At 53.8% G+C, this 27,910-nt stretch overlaps 1 protein-coding gene across 1 annotated transcript in view; it reads left to right on the forward strand.

Annotated features, from left to right (window-relative positions):
• The window catches only part of LAMA3 (laminin subunit alpha 3), a 157,270-nt gene that overhangs the window by 23,586 nt on the left and 105,774 nt on the right, over nucleotides 1-27,910 (forward strand). The window contains exons 6-18 of the mRNA XM_080686795.1: nucleotides 400-491; nucleotides 1,184-1,299; nucleotides 2,950-3,068; nucleotides 7,093-7,183; nucleotides 9,407-9,538; nucleotides 10,981-11,043; nucleotides 14,307-14,441; nucleotides 18,673-18,810; nucleotides 23,696-23,742; nucleotides 24,977-25,076; nucleotides 25,678-25,730; nucleotides 26,162-26,267; nucleotides 27,482-27,581. Coding sequence (XP_080542921.1) covers nucleotides 400-491; nucleotides 1,184-1,299; nucleotides 2,950-3,068; nucleotides 7,093-7,183; nucleotides 9,407-9,538; nucleotides 10,981-11,043; nucleotides 14,307-14,441; nucleotides 18,673-18,810; nucleotides 23,696-23,742; nucleotides 24,977-25,076; nucleotides 25,678-25,730; nucleotides 26,162-26,267; nucleotides 27,482-27,581 — 1,292 coding nt within the window. The remainder of the gene's footprint in view (nucleotides 1-399; nucleotides 492-1,183; nucleotides 1,300-2,949; nucleotides 3,069-7,092; nucleotides 7,184-9,406; nucleotides 9,539-10,980; nucleotides 11,044-14,306; nucleotides 14,442-18,672; nucleotides 18,811-23,695; nucleotides 23,743-24,976; nucleotides 25,077-25,677; nucleotides 25,731-26,161; nucleotides 26,268-27,481; nucleotides 27,582-27,910) is intronic.

Raw genomic sequence — 27,910 nt, forward strand, 5'->3', positions numbered from 1 at the left:
CCACATGGGGGAGTGAGCCTGCAACCCGGGCATGTGTCCTGACCGGGAATCGAACCCTGATCTCCTGGTTCCTAGGTCAGTGCTCAACCACTGAGCCACGCCAGCCGGGCTTAATCCCTTTTTAAAAGGATATAGGGTATGATTCTTTCCCCAAGGCAGTTTCCCTCCATTCTTTTAAAGCATTTCATTTTTAAAAAGGTACAAATTCAGCATCATGCTGTTAAATTTGATTGAGGAAGGTACTTGTTTCATAAGACAAGTAACACCCAAAGTGGCTCCCGTGGGGTTGAGGTGGGCCCACGGGAGCAGGAAGAGGGGAGCAGGGCATGGACGCGCCCGAAAGACGAGTGAAGGTTTGCTGCTCTTCCGTAAGCGGCGCGTCTGTTTTCTGTCGCACAGTATTATTACAGCATCAAGGACATCAGCGTCGGCGGGCGCTGTGCGTGCAATGGCCACGCCGACGTGTGCAGTGCAGACAACCCTGAAAAAGTGTGAGTACATCGTGCAGCGTCGCCAGCCGTGCTGTGAGCCAGTCCCGCTGTCTCAGTGATGTTTGCACCCCATTAAGTATCTCTCATTCCCACCTCCACCCACCCGTCCCCCCGCCAGACAGTGCCCCAGGCGGGCACAGCTCACTGATTGGAGTTGCCAAGAGAAATAACACTGGTTTGTCATCCTTGCTTTAATAGGATCAGGGGTATACATGTTCAAATCCTTCTCCCTCTTCTTTATTTTGATAAAATGCACATAGAGTTTAGAATCTTTTTAAAATACATACTTTTATTGATTTCAGAGCGGAAGGGTAAGGGAAAGAGAGAGAAACATCAGTGAGAGAGAATCATTGATCGGTTGCCTCCTGCTGGGGATCAAGCCCACAACCCGGGCTTGTGCCCTGACAGGGAGCCGAACCAGGACCTCCTGGTTCCTAGGTCGATGCTCAGCCACTGAGCCACGCCAGCTGGGCTCACCCAGTGTTTTAATCTCTGAATCTTGTGTCCACATCTATAAAATGCACACAATAGCAGGACGGGGGAGATGTGAGTGATACATGCAGAGTGCTTCGTTCCCATAATTCCTCAACAAAGCGTCCCCTGGGTGACCCTGACGACTGTGAGTTTCCCGCCAGGAGCCGCCGACCTTAGTGAGAACCCTCAGTAACGGATGCGCTTCACCTCCTGCCCAGGTTCCGGTGTGAATGCCGCCACCACACCTGCGGGGAGACCTGTGACCGCTGTTGCGCCGGGTACCACCAGAGGCGCTGGCAGCTGGCCACGTGGGGGCACAGCCATGAGTGCGAAGGTGAGCGTGGGGGTGGAGGCTGGGGTGAGGCTTGCCCAACACCCCCATCTCTACCTGTGGACCCACCCAACACCCCCATCTGTACCTGAGGACTCACCCAACACCCCCATCTGTACCTGAGGACCCACCCAACACCCCCATCTCTACCTGAGGACCCATCCAACACCCCCATCTCTACCTGTGGACCCTCCCAACACCCCCCATCTCTACCTGAAGACCCTCCCAACACCCGCATCTCTACCTGAGGACCCACCCAACACCCTATTTCTACCTGAGGACCCATCCAACACCCCCATCTCTACCTGAGAACCCACCCAACACCCCCCATCTCTACCCGAGGACCCTCCCAACACCCGCATCTCTACCTGAGGACCCACCCAACACCCTATTTCTACCTGAGGACCCATCCAACACCCCCATCTCTACCTGTGGACCCATCCAACATTCCCATCTCTACCTGAGGACCCACCCAACACCCCCATCTCTACCTGAGGACCCACCCAACACCCCTATCTCTACCTGAGGACCCACCCAACACCCCCATTTCTACCTGAGGACCCACCCAACACCCCCATCTCTACCTGAGGACCCACCCAACACCCCTATCTCTACCTGAGGACCCACCCAACACCCCCATTTCTACCTGAGGACCCACCCAACACCCCATCTCTACCTGTGGACCCACCCAACACCCAATCTCTACCTGTGGACCCACCCAACACCCCCATTTCTACCTGAGGACCCACCCAACACCCCCATTTCTACCTGAGGACCCACCCAACACCCCTATCTCTACCTGAGGATCCACCCAACACCCCCATCTCTACCTGAGGCCTGAGCTGTGTTTTCCCTGCTTGTGAAGAGGGGGGATCACACCAATCTCAGGGTCACAGGTCTTTCTAGTGTAATTAGTAACTCACAGAGGTGTGAAGGCCCCACTCTAAATTCAGACATAAATGTGAGAACAGAAATAACAATGGCCCAGCAGGAGTGGCTCAGTGGTTGAGCATCGAACTATGAACCAGAAGGTCCTGGTTCGAGTCCCAGTCAGGGCACATGCCCAGGTTGTGGGCTTGATCCCTGGTGGGGGGCCTGCAGGAGGCAGCCAATCGATGTATCTCTCTCATCAATGTTTCTCTCTCTCCCTTCCTCTCTCTAAAATCAATAAAACTATATTTTAAAAAAGAAACAACACGAGTAATAACCTTTACTATGTGTTAGGCGTTTACTAAATGCAAGGATTGGGCTGAGTGCTTTAACATAAGCTGCCCTCTCTTTTCAACAGTTTAAAATACGACGCAGCCACTATTAAATTTGGATCCTTATCATTTCTTAGGATGTGATACTGGGTTGGAGTCCTAACTCTGTCGTGGTCTGGAGAAGGTGGTGAGATTGGCGGCTAAGCAGAGAGCTGGGCACATTGAGGGAGCAGGTGGCAGGGGCGGGAGGGGGGGCGGGGGTTAGGGTTAGGGATAGGGATAGGGATAGGGATAGGGTTACAGACTGGACTTTGTGTAAAAGTCCCTGAGGTCTCGCACTCAGAGTGCCCCCTGTCCCCGAAGAGGCGGCGCTGCAGATCCCTAAGCGGCCGTGCTCGGGACTGACTGAGCCTCCCACAGTCACGTGACTCACCTCGGGTGCCCTCTGCAGCCTGCAACTGCCACGGCCACGCGGCCGACTGCTTCTACGACCCGGACGTGGAGCGGCGGCAGGCGAGCCTGGACACCCGCGGCGTCTACTCCGGTGGAGGGGTCTGCATCGACTGTCAGGTGAGGCGCTGGGCAAGGAGAGGGGTGTCACCGTAGGAAATGACAGCATTAAGCTCTGCTCCCCAAAGACGCCAAGGCCGTTCTGAGGGTCGGAAGCGTTTTCTGGAATCACCTCCTCTGTGCACCACGTCCTCGTGCACTGGCTGTCACGCGGGCGGAAGGGGCACGGCTGGGCATGTCTGTCCAGGCGCCCGCGATCGGCTTCCTCGCGCTCTTCGCCTAAAGGGGAGAAGTCTGGCTGCTCCAGCTCATGGTGCGAGGGCTCTAAAGCTGGAGGGCGTGGGTGCTGGCCTCAGTGCTGGCCCTGCGTCCTCGAGACTCGGCGAGAAAGGGCAGCAGGATCGCGTAATGATGCCTGCCGTCGGCACCGAGCATGAAACTGACTTCTCGTCTTTCCTGGGGGACAGTCGGGTTCACTGGACATTAGCCAGGGGAGGGATAATGCCCATGAATTTGGACTATGGTGTCGTTCCGTCCTGGAGCTTTTAGAGTGATGCTTTGTCAAAGCCGCCCTCAGAGAGGTCCTCTCTTCACGAGGGGCCATTCCTGTCGAACCAGGGCCACCCGGGCCGAGAGACGGACCGCTGTCCCCCACCTCCCCTCCACGCCCCACAGCCTGTGCCTGCGGGAACGGAAGTGCAAGTAGAAGGCCAGGCATAGGTTTGTTCACGTCCAGGGAGGGCTTCGTGCCGAAGAGAGGCCGGGATCTGGTTAGGACAATGCACCGCAGGGCCCTCGGTCATTTGTATGGAATTAAGCTGCGGAAACAAATTTGTATGGAATTAAGCTGCGGAAACAAATTTGTATGGAATTAAGCTGCGGAAACAAATTTGTATGGAATTAAACCGTGGACACAAAATCGCGGGAGCACGGGGGGCGAGCGGGTGGGATGCTTTTCCGGTGAAGGGCCAGCCCCTCGGTGAGTCTTAGGGCACGTTGTTCTGCTCTTCCTTCTCGCAGTGACACTGCGTTTGTACTTTGCGGTTCCAGGGAAACATCAATATGGAATTTTTATTTTTTTCAGAATGGCCCTGCAAAAGCATTTTTCTTTTGTATATAAATTATTGAAGTCTTGTTTAGGTTCATTGCATTTTTTTCCAACTTAAATTTAAAATGCCTTAGTTTAAGTTAGGTATTTAGTTAGCAGTTTATTTTGAGATGCATAAAATGAGATGGACGGTGGATGAATAGGGAACGAGAAGATGGATAATTCTGTGATAAAACAAATGTAGTAAAATGTTATGGGCAATCTCTACATAGAGCATGCATAGGACTTCACTGTAAAATTTTAACTTTTTAATAATAAAATTTGGGGGGAAGAACAATGAAAGAAGGCAAGGAACACAACATTTTTTGGGGGTGTTTGACTCCCTTTAATAAAATATTGATGTTCTTTTTTTAAGTATATTTTTACTGATTTCATAGAGAAAGGGAGAGGGAGAGAGAGAGATTGAAACATCAGTGATGAGAGGGAATCATTGATCGCTGCCTCTCGCACGCCCCACACTGGGGATCGAGCCTGCAACCCGGGCTTGTGCCCTGACTGGGAATTGAACCGTGACCTCTTGGTTCATAGGTCAATGCTCAACCACTGAGCCACACCAGCCTGGCAGGTGTGCGACACTTTAAAAGGGTGGCTGGGTCCCTGGGGCGTGGCATTTGAGGAAAGACCTGAAAGAGCGAGAGAACGAGCCAGGCATCTTCTGGGGGCGAGTTCCAGGCAGAGGGCACGGCAGGGCCAGGGGAGCAAGAGGCCCTGTGGCCAGAGGGGTGAGCAGGGGTGGACAGGTTAGAGGTCAGAGGCCAGGTCGTGGCCCTAGGGAGGGAAGTCAGGCTCTGCAGGGGAGTGTGGCCAGCAGTGGGCCAGCCAGGGTCTCCATGTGCTGGAAGTCGGCAGCGTGTGTGGTTGGTCAGGGACTGAGCGACGGGGAGGTGGGTTTTACCTGAAGATGGAAAGCACCTCGGGAAAGGTTTGCTCAGGGCAGTGGTCGGCAAACTCGTTAGTCAATAGAGCCAAATACGAACAGGACAACGATTGAAATTTCTTTGGAGAGCCACATTTTATAAACTTAAACTTCTTCTAACGCCACTTCTTCAAAACAGACTCGCCCAGGCCGTGGTATTTTGTGGAAGAGCCGCACTCAAGGGGCCAAAGAGCCGCAGGTGGCTCGCGAGCCGCGGTTTGCTGACCACTGGCTTAGGGGATTAGGATGGAAGGATGGTCGGAGCAGGGCCGGGTTTCTGGGTGAGCGTTCCGGCTTCTCCGGGAGGTACCCGAGGAGGGGGAGTGGGCCGGCTCCCTCCCGCACGGTTCCCTCCGTGCCCGCCCGCTCCTTGGCGTGAAGGCTGCCTTTTCCCATCGTGTTAAGGGTCAGGGAAATGCAGATCCCAGTGCCCACTCCCCAGTGAGGCCGCCTCTTCAGGGCTTCCCTGTAGAAACCGGGGAGCTGCGATTCACGTCTCCCTCCGGCCTCGGTCCAGCCATGACCTTGGGTGTCCAGAGGTCAAGGGCGTGTCGTTGTGCCCTGGGTGCGGTGTGGGTCCCCTACAGCACTGCGACCTGAAGGCAGACTGCAGCATCGCCCGTCCGCTGGCCATTCGTTGTTTCCTTTAGGTTGGAGGTTGCTGTTTTGTGTCTCCGAGCTGTACCTTCTCTGTGGCCGGTGCTTCGTAGCCCGAGCTCTGTGGGGGAAGGCAGAGCCCGCGGCACGCTTCAGGGCACGGTGTCCCGTTTCCTCTCCGACGGGAAACTCTGGGGGCCCAGGCTGCCCACGTCCTGGGTCCGTTCTCGGTCACAGAGTCGGTGGCGAACTGGCCGTGGGCGGGAGGGGGTCGGCCACGCTGTTTCTTGTTTGCCCCAGTGTGTGCGTGTAACTGTGAAGCCAGGGAAGCGGCCAGTGCGGTGTTAGACCTCAGCGTTCCAGTGGACTCAGAGTTCGCCCCCAGGACAAGGAGTGGTGACACCGGCAAGCCTGGCGTTAGTAACGGCGTCTACAACGGGGAGCGGATACGGCAGGGTCTCTGTTCTCCCCTCCGGGTTCTGCGCAGCCTCCTGTGGGCCCACGCGTGTGATGGCTGCTCTTGTTGGCTCCCAATCGCCTTGCCCCTCGCTGCCGAAAGAACAGCGTCCTCCCATTGTTCCCACGTTAGAGAGCAGCCGGGCAGAGCCGAGCTGGGCCCGGCTGTGTGGTTCCTGGAAACTGGTGATGCAAGTTGCGTAACTTGGTTCTGTGGCAATTAAAAGGATTAATCACGGGACAGAAAAAGCGGCCCCGTGTTACCCTTTATAACGAGTTCTGTGTAGGAGACTCCGGCCTGCATTTTCCATTCGCGGGACAGGCATGTTTCGGGAGTGGTTCCATGCGAAAGCACAGGTACCGTTAGGACGGCGAGAGGAGAGGATGAGCGTGTGCGCTTTCTTCCCAACACAGAGAAGATGCAAACACACGTGACTGTTTATTTCCTGGCTTAAACGAAGGCCATCTGCTGTCCTCACTTCCTCTGAATAAAGTTGGGATTGCGGCCTCTCTCACTCCAACGTGAGGTGGTTCCTTGGCAAGTCCCTGTGACGGGGAAGCCCGGTGTCCAGTTCGTGGATCTTACTCTCATTTCCTCCCCAGTGGGGGAAATCACAGCCACGTGTGAGCCAGCGTCCTCGGTAAATCTTGGAGACTCAAGGCCAAGATCAACCCTTTTTTAAAAATATATTTTATTATTAACTTTTTACAAAGAGAAAGGGAGAGGGATAGAGAGTTAGAAACATCGATCAGCTGCCTCCTGCACACCTCCTACTGGGGATGTGCCCTCAACCAAGGTACATGCCCTTGACCGGAATCGAACCTGGGACCCCTGAGTCCACAGGCCGACGCTCTGTCCACTGAGCCAAGCCGGCTAGGGCTGTTGTGTGTTTTTATGTGCATGACTTTGAAATTGCAAGTGCACACGGCAGAGTTACCCCTGGGGAGGAATAATGTGAAGTGGGACTTCCTCAGGGCCCTGCCTCTGAATCTCTGTTTCTCCCCAGCACAACACGGCCGGCGTGAACTGTGAGCAGTGTGCGAAGGGCTATTACCGCCCGCACGGCGTGCCGGTGGAGGCCCCCCACGGCTGCATCCGTAAGTGGCATTTCAGCCGGGGCGTCTTAGGGGTGTGTGCTGCTCCGGGAGGCCACAGGCCCGTTCTCATCGGCCACGCGGTCCCTTCTTCCCTCTTTCTTCATGCTGTGGTTCCCTCCTTCCCGGGTGACTGCAGGCAGTTGCGTAACCTCCCTGAGCCTCAGGTTTCTTACAAATAAAAATAGAAATGGTGATACATTCCCTAAGATTAGGCAAAACGCCCTCAAAAGCTCCTGGGGAAATGCTAACCATTGGGCCATCACATACGGGGCCTGCAGCCAGTGTCAGCTCCTCCATTTCCTCTTGTTTCAACATGTTTCTTTTTTTAAAATATGTTTTTATTGATTACAGAGAGAAAGGGAGAGAAAGAGAGAAACATCATTGATGAGAGAGAGTCTCTGATTGGCTGCCTCCTGCACGCCCCCCACTGGGGATGGAGCCCACAACCCAGGGCTGTGCCCTGACAGGGAATCGAACCGTGACCTCCTGGTTCATAGGTCGATGCTCAACCATGGAGCCACGCCAGGCGGCCTTGGCATGTTTCCATGATGTCCAGTAGTTTTAAATTTTTTCAGAAACAGCATCAAGACAACACAGTAAAAATTTCCCAAGAGTTCAGTAATAGTCCTAATATTTAAAAGAGCTGTGATTTATCAGGCATCTGCTCTATGCAAGGCGTTGCCTAAATACTCTCACACGGGTCTTATTGATAAATTTCGGGCATTGTAGGTGATTCTCGTGTTCAGATGTGGGGAAACCAAAGGGCCTGCATATTTTGGCCCAGGTGACAAAGCCAGTACCTGGTGGTCCAGGAAGCAGTTCGCACCTGTCTGGCCAGAAAGATGCCTCGGCCCTGCCTCCCCACCTCCCCCGCCCCCCACCCCCCCCACCCTGTGGAACCGTCCCCAGGGTCCGAGTGCAGATTGTCCTGTGTGTGTCCATCGGTTCCTCTTGTTCTCCGGGCTGCCGGGGGCAGAAGACGACTCCCGTCCCGAGGTCGTTCCTCCTTCACATCATTCAGATTTGAAGGCATCAAAGTCCCAAGTGCGTGTGAGCCCTAGCTGTGGCTCCAGGACAGTCTTACTGGCCAGGTGTGACCCTGCTTCCCTCCCCTTCCACACTACCCCACGAAGCAACGTGTCCATCATTTCCTTGTGGCCAATGGGCATCGGCAAAGGGACACAGGCATCCTGGATGCAGTCCACCCTGTCAGGGACCTCAATTTTCTTGTTATTTTTTGTTGTTGTTAATCCTCAGCCGAGGACATTTTTCCATTGACTTTTAGAGAAGTGGAAGGGAGCGGGGGAGACAGAGAAACATCAATGTGAGAGAGAGACGTTGATTGGTTGCCTCCTGCACGCACCCCAACCAGGGCCGGGGAATCTGCAACCGAGGTACGTGCCCTTGACCAGAATCGAACTCGGGACCCTTCAGTCCGCAGGCTGAGGCTCTATCCACTGAGCCACACCAGCCAGGGCAGGAACCTCAGCTTTCTATCACTTTCCTAGTGTCTTTGCCACTGAAGTGGCTCCTGGGGATGTCGGGCTTAGCGAAAGGGTCCGCAGGCACGTACATCCTAAACAGACTCAGCAGAGGCCTCCCGGGGGCCAGGCTGTGGGGCGGGAGGGGTCTTGATGCTCGTGGGACGTGTACGTGGCAGAGCGATGACAGGGTTTTGTGTCCACGGTGAGGACCTGCGGGTCAAGGGACACTCCCAAGGGAGGGCACCCCGTCGTCGTGAGCATCTACCACTTGGGTTATGGGCACAATCTTGCTGTGCTGCCCACAGACGACATATCCACGTCCAGGCATCCCACACACGTGTCCACACCACACCCACGTAGAAGGACCACACGTGGACATTCACAGCTGGCTCATGGCCCGGAGAGGCTGTGCCCAGCAGGCCTGCGGGAGCTCCAGCCCCAAGCCCGAAGCCCCCCGCGCCCCCAGCCCCTCCGATGGTGGAGGGTGCAGGCTTCCCTCCCGCAGCGAGCTGGGCAGGCTCCGTGTGGCCCTGTGTCTTGAGAGCATCCCAGTGTGGACGCTCCTTAAGGCTCATCTCTGAGGGCCCTCGGGGCCCCGTCAGTGGGAGCCACGCTGTGGTGGAAAGGGTGGACCCTCTGGTGCACCCACGACAGAGCAGGAACGTTGCTGAGAAGTAGCGGGTGCACTTGCCATGTTAAGTGCATGAAGGACTGACGCTCGGAACTGGGTTGCCCTCAGCTTGCAGCTGCAGCCCTGAGCACGCGGACGGCTGTGAGCCAGGCTCGGGCCGCTGTGCCTGTCGCCCCAACTTCCACGGCGACCACTGCGAGGAGTGCGCCCCCGGCTACCATAACTTCCCGCTCTGCTCCAGTGAGTACCTGTGCGAGCAGCGCCCCCCATGCCCCCGCCACACACACAGGCTGGGTGTGTGCATTCACGCCCGAGGGCATGGTGGGTGGGAGAGGGAGGGAGGGAGGGGGCACAGGAATGGGGCCGGGTGGGTTGTATTTATGTGAAAGCGATTCTAAATTTTTTTAAATTGATTTCAGAGAGGAAGGGAGAGGGAGAGAGAGAGGAACATCCATGATGAGAGAGAATCATTGATCGGCTGCCTCCTGCACGCCCCCTGCTTGGGATCGAGCTGCAACCCCAGGCACGTGCCCTGACCGGGAATCGAACCCTGACCTCCTGGTTTATAGGTCGACGCTGAGCCACGCCGGCCAGGCTGAAAGTGTTTCTAGAAGTTTGGAACATAAAATGTATAAACGTATGTTGTGTAGTCTTATTTATCTCCAAAGCGTTAGCTTGTTTCATAGACGTTGCCAGCTCCTTAGGTTAAGAGGGTAAATATTGGCAACTTCAACTTAACAGTAACCACACGTGGGACTTTCTCCGTTAACCGGGAGGAGAGGCATGGCTTCCAGGTGGCCGTTTGCAGACGTGCAGCGTGTCATGTCCTGCGACCAGGAGGGTGTGTGTCCTCTCTCCCACGTCCGATCGGCCACGTTGTCACAGCCCCTCACCCCGTGTGGTGATCTAAGGGGACATTTAAATATTTTTAAAATTGATTTCAGAGAACGAGGGAGAGGGAGAGGGAGATAGAAACATCAATGATGAGAATTGATCAGCTGCCTCCTGCACGCCCCCTGCTGGGGATCGAGCCTGCAACCTGGGCATGTGCCCTGACCGGGAATTGAACCATGACCTCCTGGTTCATAGGTCGACGCTCAGCCACTGAGCCACACTGGCTGGGCCGGGGTAATTGTGAAACTAGTGCTGTTGAGTGTACGGTTCTGAAGGGCACACTGTGTGATTATCTTATGTTTAAAGGAACCAGTTTTAGGCCAGAACACAGCAGGACCACCTCAGGACGTAAGCAACCTAGACTCTGCAGCCAGTGGGTAGAGGCTGAGCAGAAATCGTGTTTGCCTGTTTAGTGAGAAAGGAATCTTGAAGTAACGCTATGGTGTAAACAGAATTTGGGGGGCGGGGGAGATCTTGAAGGAAAACATGTTTGAAAAGCTCGTCTCCATTTTACAATAAAGGTGTTAAAGATGTCAGGCCATGCTCCTTAGACCGAGACTTAGCTACATGAGCGCAAACCATCGACTTCTGTTCATTAGCACACATGCCAGACGCCTGGCCAGCCTGGTCTCTGACCAGATGTGGGTTAAATCGAGTGCCTTTCTTTACTTTGTCTCCCCGGCCGCCTTTCAGCAAGTTAGGGCTTCTTCCTCGTTCGTGCAGTTTAATATTCTACTAGCCTGTCTCCCTAATCCTTCTCTGTACTTTTTAATAAACTGTCTTTCTAGGAATTCCTGTTTTCCCTGTTTCTGCTCCAAGTCCAGAAGACCCAGTAGCTGGAGATATAAAAGGTAACGACTTAATGGCCATGAGAATGCGATGCTCCCTCCTCTTTCTCTGCTTCCTGGCCAAGGTGGGGGCGTGGCAGGTGCCTTGAGGTGGGTCCCATGCGAGCTCTCCTGGTGGTTCCTTCTCTTCTGTGAAATAAGAATCCAGGCCCGAGGCAGAGAGTGAGGGTGGGAGAGGCCTTGGGGTTGAGGAGGGAGAAGGGATGAAGGAGCCGTCCTCTCACGTGGGGGAGCGGGCGGGCGTGGGGGGTGTCCCAGGATTGGGGCAGCGCCCAGGGCTCACCGGGGTCAGGCTAGTGTGATCCAGTCGACCGCCCTATGCTGTTGCCTGCTTGCGCCCTCCCTCTGCGTCTGACCATAAGGGGGGCACGTGTTATGTGGAGGGTTGTCTTATGTTTCTGTCAGACACGTGGTCACTGGGGACATCAGCTCTGCCTGACTTGGTTTCTAAGCCCCAGGACCGACCCCAGTCTCCTGCCCACAGTGGGTCTGAGCAAGAGCTTCCTCGAATCCTGTTAATTGCCTGGGAGGGGACTGGCTGTGAGCTTTGATTGCAACACATCTCCCCTGTCTGGTCTCAGGAGTGGTTCAGGTCTCCCCCTTGCGTCTGCTTACAGCACCCCTTTGTTATTCAATTCCCTTTTCTCGTGGAGGAGGAGCAGGCTGGCGGGGACTTCGGGAAGAAGTTTAATTGAACTTGAGGGGAGTGCAGAGTCTGTTACCACACCTCAGGGGAGCCTCGGAAGGCAGCCTCGAGGGAGAGACGTTTAACCAAAACAGTTGGATGGATCTGGGGAGTGCGGGCAGATACCCGTTTATTCGTGCATTTTAAAGAGGCCTGTCTGGGGCCCAGCCTGGCAGGGAACGTGAGGAGCTCAACATCTCCACCACACCCTCCAGCCCTGAGCATGTAACTCCTTGCGGCCCACGGATGCGTCATGGCTTCTGACAGTGGTTCTCACACAGGGCTGAGCTGCAGAACCCGTGCTTTTCCAAGATATAAATCCCCGTGTGTCACCCCCGATCTTTTTTTTTATTCAGTCCTCATCCAAGGATATTTTTTTTTATTGATTTCTAGAGAGAGTGGAAGGGAGGAAAGAGGGGACAGAGAGATGGGAGGAGGAAGAAGGGGGAGAGAGAGATGGAAGGGAGGGGGAGAAGGGGGAGAGAGGGAGAAACATCAATTGTTTGCCTCCCACACGCACCCCTACCAGGGCTGGGATCAAACTTGCCACCGAGGTAGGTGCCCTTGACCGGGAATCAAACCCAAGACACTTTGGTCTGATGCTCTAATCACTGAGCCAAACCAGCCAGGGCTCACCCAGATCTTAATCTAGATTTCCAGGGGCGAAGCCCAGGCTGATGGTTTGAGCAAGTTTCCAGAAGATGCTGATACATATCTCTTCCCCTTGTTAGTAAAAGCCCCACTTGGCGGTTGGCAGGCTTTCCTGTAAAGGGTCCGATAGGGAATAGTCCAGCTTTGTGGGCGACGGTGCAGGGCTCAGCTCTGCTGTTGTACGAGCAGCGATGGACAGTATGTCGATGTGTGATGTGGCGGTGCTCCCATAGGACTCTCTTTACTGACACGGGTGGGTTCACCCGGAGGCCCCAGTGAGCAGCGGGTTTACCCGGAGGCCCCATGAGCAGCAGGTTTACCCAGAGGCCCCAGTGAGCAGCGGGTTTACCTGGAGGCCCCAGCGAGAAGTGGGTTTTCCCGGAGGCCCCAGTGAGCAGTGGGTTTACCCAGAGGCCCCATGAGCAGCGGGTTTACCCGGAGGCCCCAGTGAGCAGCGGGTTTACCCGGAGGCCCCAGTGAGCAGCGGGTTTACCCGGAGGCCCCAGTGAGCAGCCAGCATGGGCACCGCTGCCCTGGAAAACCCACTCGCTCAGTCTCAGACACGGGAGCGTTGGAGCAGAAGGACAGAACAGTGTCAGATCAGAGTGTTTTGTGGGTTTTCACTGTATTTCATGACCTCGAATACTATTAGGGTTTTCCTGCTTAGTTGTATCCACTTAAGGTTGACTTTAGGAAGTCAGTGTAAATAGACACACCTTCGGGGGCTGCTGTCGAATGTGGCAGGGGGTCAAATACCCACTCCTGGGGACACCAGCCTCCACTACACTCTTTCCCCCAAGTTCAAAGGGAGAGCAGTAAAAAGCAAGATTGACAGCTGCAGGGAGACAGGGTTGGGGGGAGCTGACGGTGGGAGACTGACACCCCCAGGTGGTTCTGCAGAGCCGCCCCGTGGCCCGAAGCTGGCTGTCCCCGCGGTTGGACAAACGCCACAAAAAGGTTCGAGTCCCCAGTCACTTGGCTAGGAGCTCCTTGCAGTGCCCAGGTTTTGAGGTCAGTGGGGATGGGACTGAGGGTGAGACCCTGAGGTTGGGGAGCAGCCTGGTGGGCTGTCCTGGCTGTGTGCCTGCCGGGCTGGACCGGGCATCTCCTCGGCCGCAGGGCGGGCAGTTGCTGTTGCCAGGGAGACTGGCCAGATCAGGAGGAAGAGAGGGACCTGTGAATTCTGAGATCTCGGCTTTGAAGCTCCGAGTAGATGCCAACAGGATAGAATTCGAGGAACGGTGTTTACTGAAAAGAACTCCAGTCTCGCATACTTAGCGTGTTCTTCATTCATATGGTTAGTGTGTTCTTCATTCATATGCTTAGTGTGTTCTTCATTCATATGCTTAGCGTGCTCTTCATTCATATACTTAGCGTGTTCTTCATTCATATACTTAGCATGTTCTTCATTCATATACTTAGCGTGTTCTTCATTCATATGCTTAGCGTGTTCTTCATTCATATGCTTAGAGTGTTCTTCATTCATATGCTTAACGTGTTCTTCATTCATATACTTAGCATGTTCTTCATTCATCGCACTCTGACTGGTGCCTACTGTGTACCAGGTACGGACAAGGCCTGTGTGCAGCCCCCGCCAGGTTCTCATCTGAAGGGAACCTATTAGATGAAGTTTTACTGTGCAAAGCTCAGATTGGGGGTGGGGTGTCCTCACAGGATTAGACATGAAAAGAGTGTAAAAGGTGTTTTGCAAATGGATGCCCCCCCCACCCCACCGCCCGGATGCTTCTTAGTGCACCTCTGAGTTTGCCTGAATATTTGTTTTCTTTCCCTTGAAGATGTGGTCTCGGGGGTAAGGATGTCGGTACGCCGTGGATAACTCATCATCTGTTTTCCCAACAGAAACCTGAGGGAGGGAGGAGCTGGCGGAGGGAAGGAGGAGGGAGACCCCAAAGCCTCTTCTCCTCCCCAGGCTGTGACTGTGACTTCGAAGGAGTGCTCCCCGAAATCTGTGATGCGCACGGGAGGTGCCTGTGCCGCCCGGGGGTCGAGGGCCCCCGGTGTGCCGCCTGCCGCCGGGGTTTCTACTCCTTCCCCATCTGCCAAGGTGAGTGGCCACGGCCCGGTGTCCGATACGTCACCTGCCCGAAGGGAAGGCAGAGGCTGTTTCGGCCGAGCCGTGTGGCCCGCGTTTACCAACAGGAACTTCATACTCACACGTCCGCCGTCTCCACGAGGCCGTGTCAGCATCGTCCTCATGTGAACGGAGAGACGGCTAGACGCTTGCCCAGAAGCACAGTGAGAAAAGGGGAAAGTCAGTGGCAGCCTTTCGAGATTAAAAAAGTAATTTGCCCGACCAGCGTGGCTCAGTGGTGAGCGTCGACCTGTGAACCAGGAGGTCATGGTTCGATTCCCTGTCAGGGCACAGGCCTGGTTGTGGGCTCGATCCCCAGTGTGGGGCGTGCAGGAGGCAGCCGATCAGTGATTCTCTCTCATCATTGATTCTCTCTCATCGTTGATGTTTTTCTCTCTCCCTTCCTCTCTGAAATCAATTTAAAAAAATAATTTAAAAATTGATGTGATAATTGTTCTTGGAATAATAACTCATGACTATGAATTTATATCAACATTTAAATGAACAAATGACCAATGAAAATGGCTTTTAAAAATACTGAGTTTATCTGTATTTTCCAAGAGCAGGTTTTTAACGAAATCACATTGTAATCTCCGCATCAATTAATCCCTGACTTACAGACGCGCATGTGAGGGCTGCCCTCGCCCTGGCCATGCCCCTCTCTCTGTCCCGCCCTCCCTCCTCCTCTGGAGGTCAGGCCCCGGGCCTGGAGGTGCCTGCGTGTGGGCAGCTGCAGAGAAGGTGGCCTCTGGGCGGAGTTGAGGAGCCCGCCAGGGGGGAAGGGAGGAGGCAGGGCGTTTTTGGAAAGAGGGCAGCATCCACAAACCCCCCACCTCCTCCCGCCCTCAGCTGTGTGTCCAGGACCTGCCCTGGGAGAGGAAGGGAGGAGGAGAGAGAGAAACACGGATGTGAGAGAGAAACATCGATGGGCCGCCTCCCGTTCGCACCCCAACGGGATCAAACCTGCAACCTAGGTAGGTGCCCTGACGGGAATCGAACCCGAGACCCTTCGGTGCTTAGGCCGGCCCTCCAGCCTCGGAGCCACACCCACCGGTGCTTTGTGACCTTTCAGTTTCCTCCCTGGAGGGCGGCTCTGAGGCTACTGGCTGGAGCGCAGACGCACTGAGACCTGAGCGTGGCCGAGCGTCAAGGTCCGACCCATCTTCTAATTTATTGTCTTTTTGAGACGGAGTTGCCTGCTGGGCCTATTGAGTTTCAGAACCAAACCAACGTGACCCAGTGCCACGCCGGGTGGTTCAGTGTGTTCCAGCGGGACGTGCTCCCAGGCGTCGCTCGCTGCTGCTTTAAAGACAGGAAGGTCCTTCCAGGAAAGGAGTTTAAACCCTAAGCTGTTCTGCCGACCGCAGTCCTGCACTCGTGGTTTGTTCTCACGTAATTTATCCCAGACTTCACGTAGTGCAGTGCCGTGTTTCTCTCCCTTTAACATAGACTCCCTCGCGGCTCCGCACTGGCTTATAGGTGTGAGTTAGCCTGAGGCCATGTTGGAGGCCGTCTGTGTGTGTGTGTGTGTGTGTGTGTGTCTGTGTGTGTTCATCATTCGTAATTACGGGCTGTCTGCCCAGCACCTGTCGGCAAGCACACACACAACCGGGCTTTCTAGGCCAGCTCGGTCATTCGGGGCGACTTCCCTTTTCTCCTCCATGTGCTCCCACCTTTCTCTGCTTCCCGCCCCTCATTCCTGCCTTCCTCTCCTTTAAAAAAAAAAAAAAAATATATATATATATATATATATAATATATATATATATATCAATAAAAAGAATATATATATATGTGTATATATATATATATATATATATATATATATATATATATATTGATTTCAGAGAAAAAGGAAGAGGGAGAAAGAGATAGAAACATCAATAAGGAGAGAGAATCATAGATCGGCTGCCTCCTGCACGCCCCACACTGGGGATCGAGCCCACAACCCGGGCCTGTGCCCTGACTGGGAATTGAACGCGGGACCTCCTGGTTCATAGGTTGATGCTCACCCACTGAGCCACGCCGGCCGGGTATCCTTTCTCTTTATTTTTCTCGTCCTCCTCTTCCTTTCTCCCCCACCCGCTGGAGGTGGCTGTGGCCATGGGGTTGTGGCGACAGACCGTTGCTTAGAAAACTCCTATAAATACGTTGTGGCCCAAGGGTAACCGTCTGTTACCACAGCCCACGAGTCAGGTGCACTCACGTAGAGAAGAGGCCAGGTGCTCCAGCCGACGGCGATGGGGCGGAAGGAAGGGTTTGGCTGGGATTCCTGGGGGGTAAACGGGACCCCGAGGCCTGGGCGGGCGGGGGGAGTCTGAGCCAAATTCGTGCAATGGCTCCAGCAGCGTGGCAGGTCCAGCGAGAGAAGGCGCGTCGGGAACCTGCACGGCTGACGGTGGGAGGGCGTCGTAGTTAAACGGGAGGTTTACCAGGTTCCCCTCGGCCTGTCCTGGGACCGGGCCGGTGTCAGGTGCTGGAGACACTGGGGACAGCAGGCAAGCTGTCACCTTAGACGGTTTATCGTTCCTCTTAAGTCCTCTTTGGGAGTAAGCACGCCCCAAAGCAGAAACCGTGAGAGGTGAGAAGGAAAACACTGCAGTCGCGGCCAAGGACCGGGACGGAACAAAGCGCATTCAATAGTTGTGCAGCCTCCTCGCGCCTCCAGGAGTGAGCAGGGCTGCCAGCACTGGGCTGGGTGGGGGCCTGCTGTCTTCAGTGGCGGCTGGATTGAGACGAGGGGGCGGTGCCAGGTTGAGCAACTCACAGTTGAAGCCCCGGCTGGGCTGCGGCTGCGGGAAGGCCGGGTCTTGGCTTCCCTCTAAAGTGCAGCGGCACCTCCCCAGCTCCCTGGCCGGCCCCTGCGGCCCCGGGGCCAGCGTGGGTGTCCTGGGTGTCACCCGCTATTCTGGCCAGAGCTGCCCCCCTGAGCTCGGGGTTCCTCTTGCTCAGCTCGCCTGCCTGAGTGCTGTTCTCTGAGCATGCACTTTCCTTCAGGACAGAAACAGCCGGCAGAGCCGTCCTCGTCAGCTTCTCCAGGAAAACAGAACCAGCCCGGCCTCAGCCTATGAACCACGAGGTCGTGGTTCCATTCCCCGTCAGGGCACATGCCCGGGTTGCCTGCTCCATCCCCAGTGTGGGGGGGGGGGGTGTGCAGGAGGCAGCCAATCAGTGATTTTCTCTCATCATTGATGTTTCTCTCTTTCTCCCTTCCTTTCTGAAATCAGTAAAAAATATATTTAAAAAAACCCAAACAACAGAACCAGCAGGATGCATGTGAGTGAGTGTGTGTGTGTATGTATATATGTGTGTGCGTATGTGTGTTAGTCTGTGTGTGAGTGTGTATGTGTGTGTTTGTGTATGTGTGTGTGTTAATGAGTGTGAGTGAGTGTGTATGTGTGTGAGTGTGTATGTGTGTGTGTGTGAGTATATATGTGTGTGTGAGTATGTATGTGTGTGTATGTGTGTGTGTTGTGTGAGTGAGTGTGTGTGTGTGTGTGAGTATATGTGTGTGAGTGTATGTGTGTGTGTGTATGTGTGAGTGTATGTGAATGTGTGTGAGTGTGTATGTGTGTGTGTGTGAGTGTGTGTGTGTGAGTGTATGTGTGTGTATGTGTGAGTGTGTGTGTGTGTGTGTGTGTGTGCATACAGAGAGAGTTATTTTAAGGAATCAGCTCACATGATCATGGGGGCTGGCAAGTTCAAAATCTGCAGAGCAGGCCTGTGGCCGGCGAGACGGGGAAGAGGTGATGTTGCCACTTGAGTCCCAAGGCAATGTGGAGGCAGAATTCCTTCCTCCTTTGGGACCTCAGTCTTCTCTCCTAACGCCTTCGCCTGGTTGGAAGAGGCCCACACAGTGGAGGGCATTCTGCGTTTCCCAAACCCTGGCTCACGACCACCCCATCTTGCCGAGTGTGAAACTGACAACAAAAACAAAATGCACACTTACTGAGTGCTCATGTCAGACAGGCCGCGCCCCGCTCTGCACGGACCATCTGACTTCATGCTGGCAACAGGCGTGTCCCGCGGACACCGGTCTTACTCCCACGCGGAGAAGGGAAGCAGGCTCTGGGCATTGACCACATTGCAGGTTCCAGGTCTAACAGGAGGCGGAGCTGGGACTGGCATTGGGTCTCCCGGGTCCCACCCCGTGGGGTACCCAGGTCCTGCCCCCGCCCCAGCTCTGACTGGCGTCTCTCCCACAGCCTGCCAGTGCTCAGCCCTCGGCTCCTACCCGACGCCCTGCAGCCCAGCCACGGGGCAGTGCGCATGCCGGCCGGGGATCGCAGGACGGCGCTGTGACCGGTGTCTCTCGGGCGCCCCTGACTTCCCCCACTGCCCAGGTAAGGGGACGCCAGAACTGTGGGGGGCCCTGTGCTGCCAGCTCACCGAGCAGCCTGCAGCCCCGCAGACCCTCATGGCTCACAGCTGCGTGAGACCCACATCTGCCTGCCTCCTCCCCGATTCAGGTCCGTTGACGATGCCGGCGCAGTTTCAGACTTGCATTCTCTAAGGACTCAAAAGAGGATTTATTCCTAAAATTAAAAAGAATCCCATGTGTTATTTTTATTTTTGTTAATCCTCATCTGAGGGTATTTTCCCATTGCTTTTCAGAGAGAGTGGAAGGGAGGGGGAAAGACACAGAGAGAGAAACATGGATTGGTTGCCTCCGGCATGCACCCCGACCAAACCTGCAACCAGGGTTCGTGCCCTTGACCGGAATCGAACCTGGGGCCCTTCAGTCCACAGGGGGACGCTCTGTCCACGGAGCCACGTCGCCCGGCCAAACCTGTGTTTCTTGATTTGCATGGAAACTCTCTGGGTGGCGAAGATGGCCCTCAGCCAAGCCCAGTCTCCTCCCCTCCCAGACATCCCAGCCTCTCTTGGATCCCGAGGGGTGTCCAGCAGGTCCTCTGTGGGCAGCTGGGCGGGGCCTTCGCTGGGGTCCTGCCCTCTCTCCTTGCTCCCCCCCGCCGGCCTCGGGGGGACTGTGTCATCCACCTCCGCACAGGTGTGAGGGGCAGGGGCAGGGCTGGACCAGAGCTTACGCGGTTTGAAAGAGTGAGACGAGGAGGAAACGACGTGAGTTGGTGCTCATCCCTCGGTGGACATGAGGGAGTGTGCGTGCTCTGTGGCCAAGGCCGTGGACGTAAGATGCCCACGGAATCTCGGGTGCTCCAGGCGCCGCAGCCCCAGGACAGGTGGCTCGACTGAGGCTTCGGGGACCCTCTCTGTGGAAAAGAGGTGTTTATGAGAGGCCGAGTCAGACTCCCCAGGGGGACGGTTTTCACCCGGCCGGCGTGGCTCCGGGGCTGAGTGCCGACCTCTGAACCAGGAGGTCACGGTTCAATTCCCAATCAGGGCACACGCCCAGGCTGCGGGCTCGATCCCCAGTGGGGGGCATGCAGGAGGCAGCCGATCCATGGTTCTCTCTCACTGATGTTCCTGTCTCTCTCCCTCTCTCTGAAATCCATAAAACATATTTTTAAAAAGAGAGAAGGTGGTGTTCTCAGGCCCTCGGCTCCCGATGGCGCTTGGAGCCCTGCGTCTGAGCCATCGAAGGCAGGGCCACGGCTCCGACTGGACCCAGAGCCTGGCTCACCAGAACCCTCGGGAGATCAGGGCTTTTGTGGGTGGAAATTGTAGCTGCTGCCAGTGGGTGTGGCTTGCCTCGGAGAAGGCTTGAAGGTGGTTGTCTGGGGCTGGCCACTCACCTCCACAGGGTCTGGAGGGGAGGGGGTCGTGGGAAGTGCTGAGGCAGCGGGCAGTGGGGCTGGACAGCTGACATCCTCAGAGCTAGAGGGCAGCGTGGGGAGGAGCCAGCAAGGAGAACCACAAGGGCGGGAAGACTGTGTTGACCTTTCAGAGGAAGGTGAGGGAGCCTGGAGAGAAAAGGAGATGGAGATGGAGAGATGAGGATGGAGATGGAGATGGAGATGGAGATGGAGAGATGGGGGTGGAGATGGAGATGGAGATGGAGAGATGGGGATGGAGATGGGGATAGAGATGGAGATGGAGATGGAGAGATGGGGGGTGGAGATGGAGATGGAGAGATGGGGGTGGAGATGGAGATGGAGATGGAGAGATGGGGATGGAGAGATGGGGATGGAGATGGAGATGGAGAGATGGGGATGGAGATGGAGATGGGGATGGAGAGATAGGGATGGGGATGGAGAGATGGGGATGGAGATGGAAAGATGGGGATGGAGATGGAAAGATGGGGATGGAGATGGATATGGAGATGGAGAGAGGGGGATGGAGATGGAGCAATGGAGATGGAGAGATGGGGATGGAGATGGAGATGGGGATAGAGATGGAGATGGAGATGGAGATGGAGAGATGGGGGATGGAGATGGGGATGGAGATGGAGAGATGATAGATTGATAGATGATAGATGATAGATATAGATAGATGATTGGTGATAGATGATAGATGATAGATAATTGATGGTAGATAGATGATAGATAGATTGATAATAGATTATAGATGATAGATGATAGATAGATAGATGATAGATAGATGATAGGTAGATGATAGGTAGATGAGAGGTAGATGATAGGTAGATGATAGATAGGGAATATCATTAAGGAAGAAGCTGAAACAGACCAAGAGGAGACAATAAAGGCAAAAAATACATATATCTAAGGAATGACTTGTAAGAAAACAAAATGCTATGGATTTACTTAAATTGTTGGATGAACCCAGCTCAGAGCGGCTTACCCCACCCTCTTCATTCTAACGCTGTACAAGAGTAACCGAGAGATTGCAAGGCCCCTGCTTGCTGGAGAGAGGTTGCATTGGGCTTGTAATCCTGTATTGACTAAGGCAGCAAAACAAGCTAATTTTAGAAATATTGTAGTACACACAAGGGACCAAGGGGATTGTGACATTTAGGGAACTGGGTCTTGCTTAACAAAAAAATGTACTTACAGATTCTAGAACTTTGTAATTGGACGGTTAAAAAAATTCCTTGGTACAATATCGCCCTCTTCTGGGAAATCCTAAAGATGCTCAAAATTCTAGCATCTCTCTCCCCCAGTTTCTTGCCTCTTCAGTTAGAAGTGAACTTTTATACATTTTGGATATTAACCCCTTATCAGATGTAGCATTGGCGAATATCTCCCCCCATTCAGCAGGTGGCCTTTTCATATTGTTGATGGTTGTCTTTGCTGTGCAAAGCTTTTTAGTTTGAGGAAGTCCCATTTATTTATTTTTTTTCTTTTTCCCTCAACTGAGGAGATTTATCAGAAAAAATATTGCTAAGAGGAATATCTGAGGTTTTACTGCCTATGTTTTCTTCTAGGGTTTTATGGTTTTGAGTCTTGCATTTAAGTCTTTCGTTCATTTTGAATTTATTCTTGTGTATGGCATACGTTGGTGGTCTAGTTTCATTTGATTTTTTTGCATGTATCTATCTGTCCAGTTTTTCCAACACCGTTAATTGAATAGGCTGTCTTTACCCCGTTGTATGTTCTTGCCTCCTTTATCCAGTATTAACTGACCATGGAGGCGTGGGTTTATTTCTGGCTCTTCATCCTGTGCATTGATCTCCGTGTCTGCTTTCATGCCAGCTCTGTGGCCTTGACCTCAGGTAGCTGGACACCTTCAGCCTTGTCGCGATGGCGGTGGCTGTGTGGGGTCTTCTGTGCCCTGTGCCCGTTGCAGTGTTATTTACGATAGCCAGGATAGGGAAGCCACCCAAACGCCCTTCAGTAGACACGTGGTAAGGACGCTGTGGTGCATCCGTACCATGGAACAGACAAGAATGGGCTCTCAACCATTGCGACAGCGTGGGCGGACCTAGAGGGTTGTATGGGAAGTGAAGTAAGTCAGTCGGAGAAATACCACGTGGTTTCACTTACATGTGGAATCTGAAGAATAAAATAAATAAACAAAACGGACTCACAGATACAGAGAACTGACTGATGGTGGCCAGAGGGGAGGGGTGGGGGGACTGGGTGAAAAAGGTGAAGGGTTTGAGAAGTTCAGATTGGTAGTTACAAAACAGTCACAGGTGTAAAGTACACCATCGGGAATGTAGTCAGTAATATTGTACTCGCTATGCATGAGGCCAGGTGGGCACTGGAAATATCGGGGGAACACCTTGTAAAGTATAGGATTATCTAACCACTGTGCTGTATATCTGAAACTAATACTATATAATAAAGAGGTAATATGCAAATTTACCATCACACCCTCGCACAAGATGGCCATCCCCATGTGGTCACAAGATGGCCACCACAATATGACCGGCAGGGGAGGGCAGTTAAGGGCAACCAGGCCTGCAGGGGAGGGCAGTTGGGGGCGACCAGGCCAGCAGGGGAGGGCAGTTATGGGCAGCTGGGCCAGCAGGGGAGGGCAGTTGGAGGCGACCAGGCTGGCAGGGGAAGGCAGTTGGGGGCAATCGGACTGGCAGGGGAGCAGTTAGGCGTCAATCAGGTTGGCAGGGGAGCAATTAGGGGGTGATCAGACTGGCAAGCAGAGTTAGGGGCAACCAGGCAGGCAGGCAGGCGAGCAGTTGGGAGCCTGTAGTCCCAGATTGTGAGAGGGATGTCCGACTGCCGGTTTAGGCCCGATCCCTGTGTCGGACATCCCCCGAGGGGTCCCATATTGGAGAGGGTGCAGGCTGGCCTGAGGGACACGCCCCCTGCCCCCCCCCCCAGTGCACCAATTTCATGCACCAGGCCTTTAGTATAAAACAATGTTGAATGTAAACTATAATGGAAAAAAATGGGGGAAAAGAACTTTCAGTTGTGGGCAGATACTAGACTTGTTTGTTGGCAAAGGGGGTGGTTTGGGAATTAAGACCATAAGGTTATTTGGATGCCTTTTTCTGAATTACCTGCAATGTCCTTGCCACCCACATATCAAAAAATATAAATGTAGATGAACTATTTTTATTTTTTGTATATTTTTATCGATTTCAGAGAGAAAGGGAAGAGGGAGAGGGAGATAGAAACATCCATGATGAGAGAGAATCATGGATCAGCTGCCTCCTGCACACCCCCCACTGGGGATGGAGCCCACAACCTGGGCACATGCCCTGACCAGGAATCAAACCGTGACCTCCTGGTTCATAGGTCGATGCTCAACCACTGAGCCATGCCAGCTGGGCTAGGTGAACTGTTTTTAAAAACAAGTAAGACTTTTGAAACTCAAAACATCAAAACAAGGAGACAAACAAACACTAAACCCCAGACGCTGACCACATTTCTGAATCCCACACAGGCCCCAGCATTCCCTGCGACCTGGCCGGCACCCTGGACGCCAGTTTGGTGAGTGGACAATCACAAAGGGCTGCGATTCTCACTATCATTCTGGTGCTTTTAAAGTCAGCACAGTTGGGAGTTTCCTGAAATTAAAAGTAAATTAAATCAAGGCCTGAGGCCAAACTGCTTAACAAGGTCACTGCTCATTTTCAAGATGCAAATGTGATATTGTGAGTTCTTTTCAAAAACAAAAGAACAGGTTCCTTTAAGCTGTGAACTCTGGAGTCCTCGATTATTGTAGGTTTCTCTGAGGGCGTTGCCACCCCAGAGCCCTGGTAGCACATGATTAAAATTAAGAAAACCGAAGGCTAATTTCACATTAAATAAAACTGTCTGTGTACAAAGTAAGTGTAACTTATTTGATACTAGAGGCCTGATGTATGAAATTCGTGCAAGAGTAGCCCTTCCTTCCCCTGGCTGCCGGCACCGGCTTCCCTCGCAGCCCCAGCTTCCTCTGGAAGGTCATCCGGAAGGTCGTCTGGAAGGACGTCCGGTCTAATTAGCATATTAAGCTTTGATTATTATAGACGAGCGGCCCAGTGCACAAAATTCGTCCAAGAGGAAGCCTTCGCAGCACAGAGGCTGCCTGGATCCCTCCCTCGCGGCGGCGATGGCTTCCTCAATGCCACGGCTGCAGCCCCAGCTTCGTCTGGAAGGACGTCCGGTCTCATGAGCATATTGTGCTTTGATTATTATAGATTATTATAGATTACTCCAGGACAGCACTGTGATATTCTCTGTTTTCTCAGCACTTTAGGGATTGCTGTCCTCTTGGCCTGGGAGCTCAGGGGGGAGGGGTCTGCCTCCTTCCTATGAATCTTGATGGGGTCTGAGCAGGGATGCTTATTACAGAACTTAGTAAGTTTGCTTATTGCAGAACGTTAAGAGAAACGTAATTCCTACTGATTCTCTCGTGTTAATATTCAGGTACTTTTCCACTTAAATTTGTAGCCAGGCTGTCCCAGCATCCGCAAAGGCAGCATTATACATCGCAGCGCTTTTTAAACGTTCCCGTTTTCCAGTTTTGTTTCAACCAGAACTGTGGGCTATGTGAGTAACAAGTAAGGGAGGAATAAGAGATGAAGCAGACTTGGCATCAGCCCCGCTTTTATTCCCCTGGATACACTTCATTGACGCTTCACGGTCAAAAGGCGTCTCTGTGACAAGCTTGTTCCGAACAGGGTCTGACAAGGGTGCCTTCCTCGGAGATGTCACATCTTGGTTCGCTTTTCTTTCAAAGGGGTTCTGCCAGTGCAAGCGCCACGTGGAGAGTCCCACCTGCAGCGTCTGTAAACCTCTGTACTGGAAGCTGGCCCGAGAGAACCCCAGCGGCTGTTCAGGTCACGTTTCTTACTCACGATGACTCACTCCATGCAGCCTCCTCGCACCGTCTCTGCCTCAGTGACTACCCAAACGGAGCTGCTGTTTGATCAGTTCCCTTTGTCCGGAAGTTTGTATAAACGTTTTGATGTTTCCCCCCGACTTCTGGCAGAACTTCACCATTTTCCCAATCTCCGCCAGGGCCGTAGACCCTGTTCCCACAAGTGTGTGGCTGGGGAAGGCGACTCCTTGATAAATGGTCTTGACTGCCTTGTTTTTATAGCCCACTCTTTCTGATGCCATTTCATGCTTAGATTAAAGCCAGGCAGGACTCAATACCGTGAAGCGGAAGGTGGCTGAGTGGAGTGACCGTTCTTAAATAGAGTGTATTTTCATGTCAGCAGTGGACACTCAACTCGTTTAAAAACCCCTGATGCTGCCCCTTGTCTTGGAGCCTTCACAGACCGGCCATTCTCCTCGGAGGTGGGGGTGCGGGTTCCGGACTCAGCCCGAGGGTTCGGCAGTGCAAGCCAACTCCTGTGAGGCATGCTGGGACGTGACCCCGTGCAGGGGGCTGCCCCTGTGTCCCCTTGGCCCAAGGACGCTCTCTTGTCTCCACAGAATGCCGGTGTCACACGGCGGGGACAGTGAGTGGAATTGGAGAGTGTGGGCAGGTAACGCAAGCCGATTTACCTGGGACGCCAGCAGCGACTGGCTGGGGGGTTCTGTGGGAGGGTGTTAATTAGCGCCTCTGTAATTGTGCTGTGTGCATCCATCTTTTTGGACTTTTTTTTTAATATCGTTTTATTAATTTCAGAGAGGAAGGGAGAGGGAGAGAGAGAGAAACATCAATGAGGAGAGAGAATCACTGCTTGGCTGCCTCCTGCATGCCCCATGCTGGGGATCGAGTCCGCAACCCGGGGACTGGGAATCGAACTGTGACCTCCTGGCTCACAGGGCGATGCCTCTCCGGCCGGGCCTTTTGGACATTTTTAGATCCCGCTGCACGACTTTGTATGACACAGGAGGCCTCACGGGGTGAAGGCTTGAGCGCAGTGAATTCTGTCCCCTTCACCCGTCTTGTCGTCCGCTCCTTGTTCTGCAGCGCGACGGGGACTGTCACTGCAAGCCCCACGTCGGGGGCCATTCCTGCGACACGTGCGACGATGGATATTTCGCTCTAGAGAAGGGCAGCTACTTCGGGTGTCGAGGTACATACGCCCGCAGCCCCGAGTGAAGCGCGGGGCCGATGGACAGACGTCAGGGCAGCCTTTCCTCTGAGTTCCTCTTCGTCCTGCGGGCTCCCGGGGGTGGGGCTCAAAGCTCCTGTCCAGGGACTTGGGCCAAACTTCCTGTTGAAACGGGTGGTAGCTGCACGTGGGGCCGCCTCAGCTCCTCTGCGCCGGCACACGCGGGGTTAAAGGTAACACACACGAGGGGGCCCTCCTGGTGTGGCTTAGTGGGCAGAGCGTCGGCCTGTGGACTGAAGGGTCCTGGTTGGGGCACAGGCCGGGATTGCGGGCTCGTTCCCCAGTGTGGGAGCTACAGGAGGCAGCCAATCCATGATTCTCTCTCATCATGGATGTTTCTCTCTCTCTCTCCCCCTCTCCCTTCCTCTCTGAAATCAATATAAATATACTTTTAAAATAAAAGACATAATTGGGATGAGGGAGTCGCTGTAAATAACACTGAGGGTTAGTCGTTTTAAAGATATATTTTGTAAGATCAAAAACGCTCACACTGGATTTTTAAGAGATTATATTGTTTTATTTATTTATTTAAAATTTATCTTTATTGTGGAAAGTATCACAGATGTCCCCCTCTTTCCCCCCACTGACCCCCGCTCCGCCACTCCGCTGTGTGTGTCCACGGGCGGCCATGCACAGGTGATAGGAGTTCCCTGGTTAACCTCCCCCCACGCCCGCCTTCCCTCTGATCCCAGTCTGCTCTGTGCTTCCTGTCTCTGGGTCTCTTTTTGTCCATCGGTTCGCTCTGTTTGTTGGAGTCCCCGTGAGTGAGATCATGTGACACTTGTCTTTCTCTGACTGGCTTTTTCACTCAGCGGGATGCTCTCCGGTCCCTCCAGGTGGACCCTGAGGGTTTTATTGTTTCAAACAATAAAGCTGTGGGAGGGGTTGTCCCATAACCCTCATCTTGCCTCTACCACAGCCCCTGCATTAGCAGAGCTGCTTACATCAGCACTGAGCTGCTGAACCGCTTTCAGCTCCGAGCTACTGCCCCCTAATGGACAGGTGGGGGTCGCACCATCTCCGTTGGGAGGCTCTTGTAGGTATTTCAAACACCTGCCACACACTAGAGAGGCCGGGCAGAGCTGAGGGCCCTGGCTCACAGCTTCCTCCTTGGGGCAGGGAGGCGTCCAGTGGGAGATGCTCTGAGGGTGACCCCGCTGTGTCCTGACTTTCAGGGTGTCGGTGTGACGTGGGTGGGGCCGTCACCCCCATGTGCAGCGGGCCCGCCGGGGTGTGCGTGTGCCGGGAACACGTCGTGGGGAAGGTGTGCCAGCGGTGAGTCTCGGAGGCTTCTCCGCAACGAGGCTTCAAACCCGCTAACTGCTGCTAGCTGTGACCAGGGTGTCAAAACGTACCATTTTGAAGAACTTCAAGTCATTTGAACTTAAAGTGTCGGGATAGTTTTGATCCTTCTCTGTGATGGCCATTATTGGACTCTTGAAAGGAATCCATTAATAGGCATGAAGTTTAAGAGAAAACAAGGCATGGAAAGGTCATTTTAGTGATCGTACATGAGTGTATATATGTAACTTGTAAACTTAGCATGTTCACTACTGTATCTGAGGTCTACTAACAGTACCTAACACATGGATGTTAATATTTGT

Source organism: Plecotus auritus (assembly GCF_963455305.1).
Source record: "Plecotus auritus genome assembly, chromosome: 8".
Taxonomy (NCBI): domain Eukaryota; kingdom Metazoa; phylum Chordata; class Mammalia; order Chiroptera; family Vespertilionidae; genus Plecotus; species Plecotus auritus.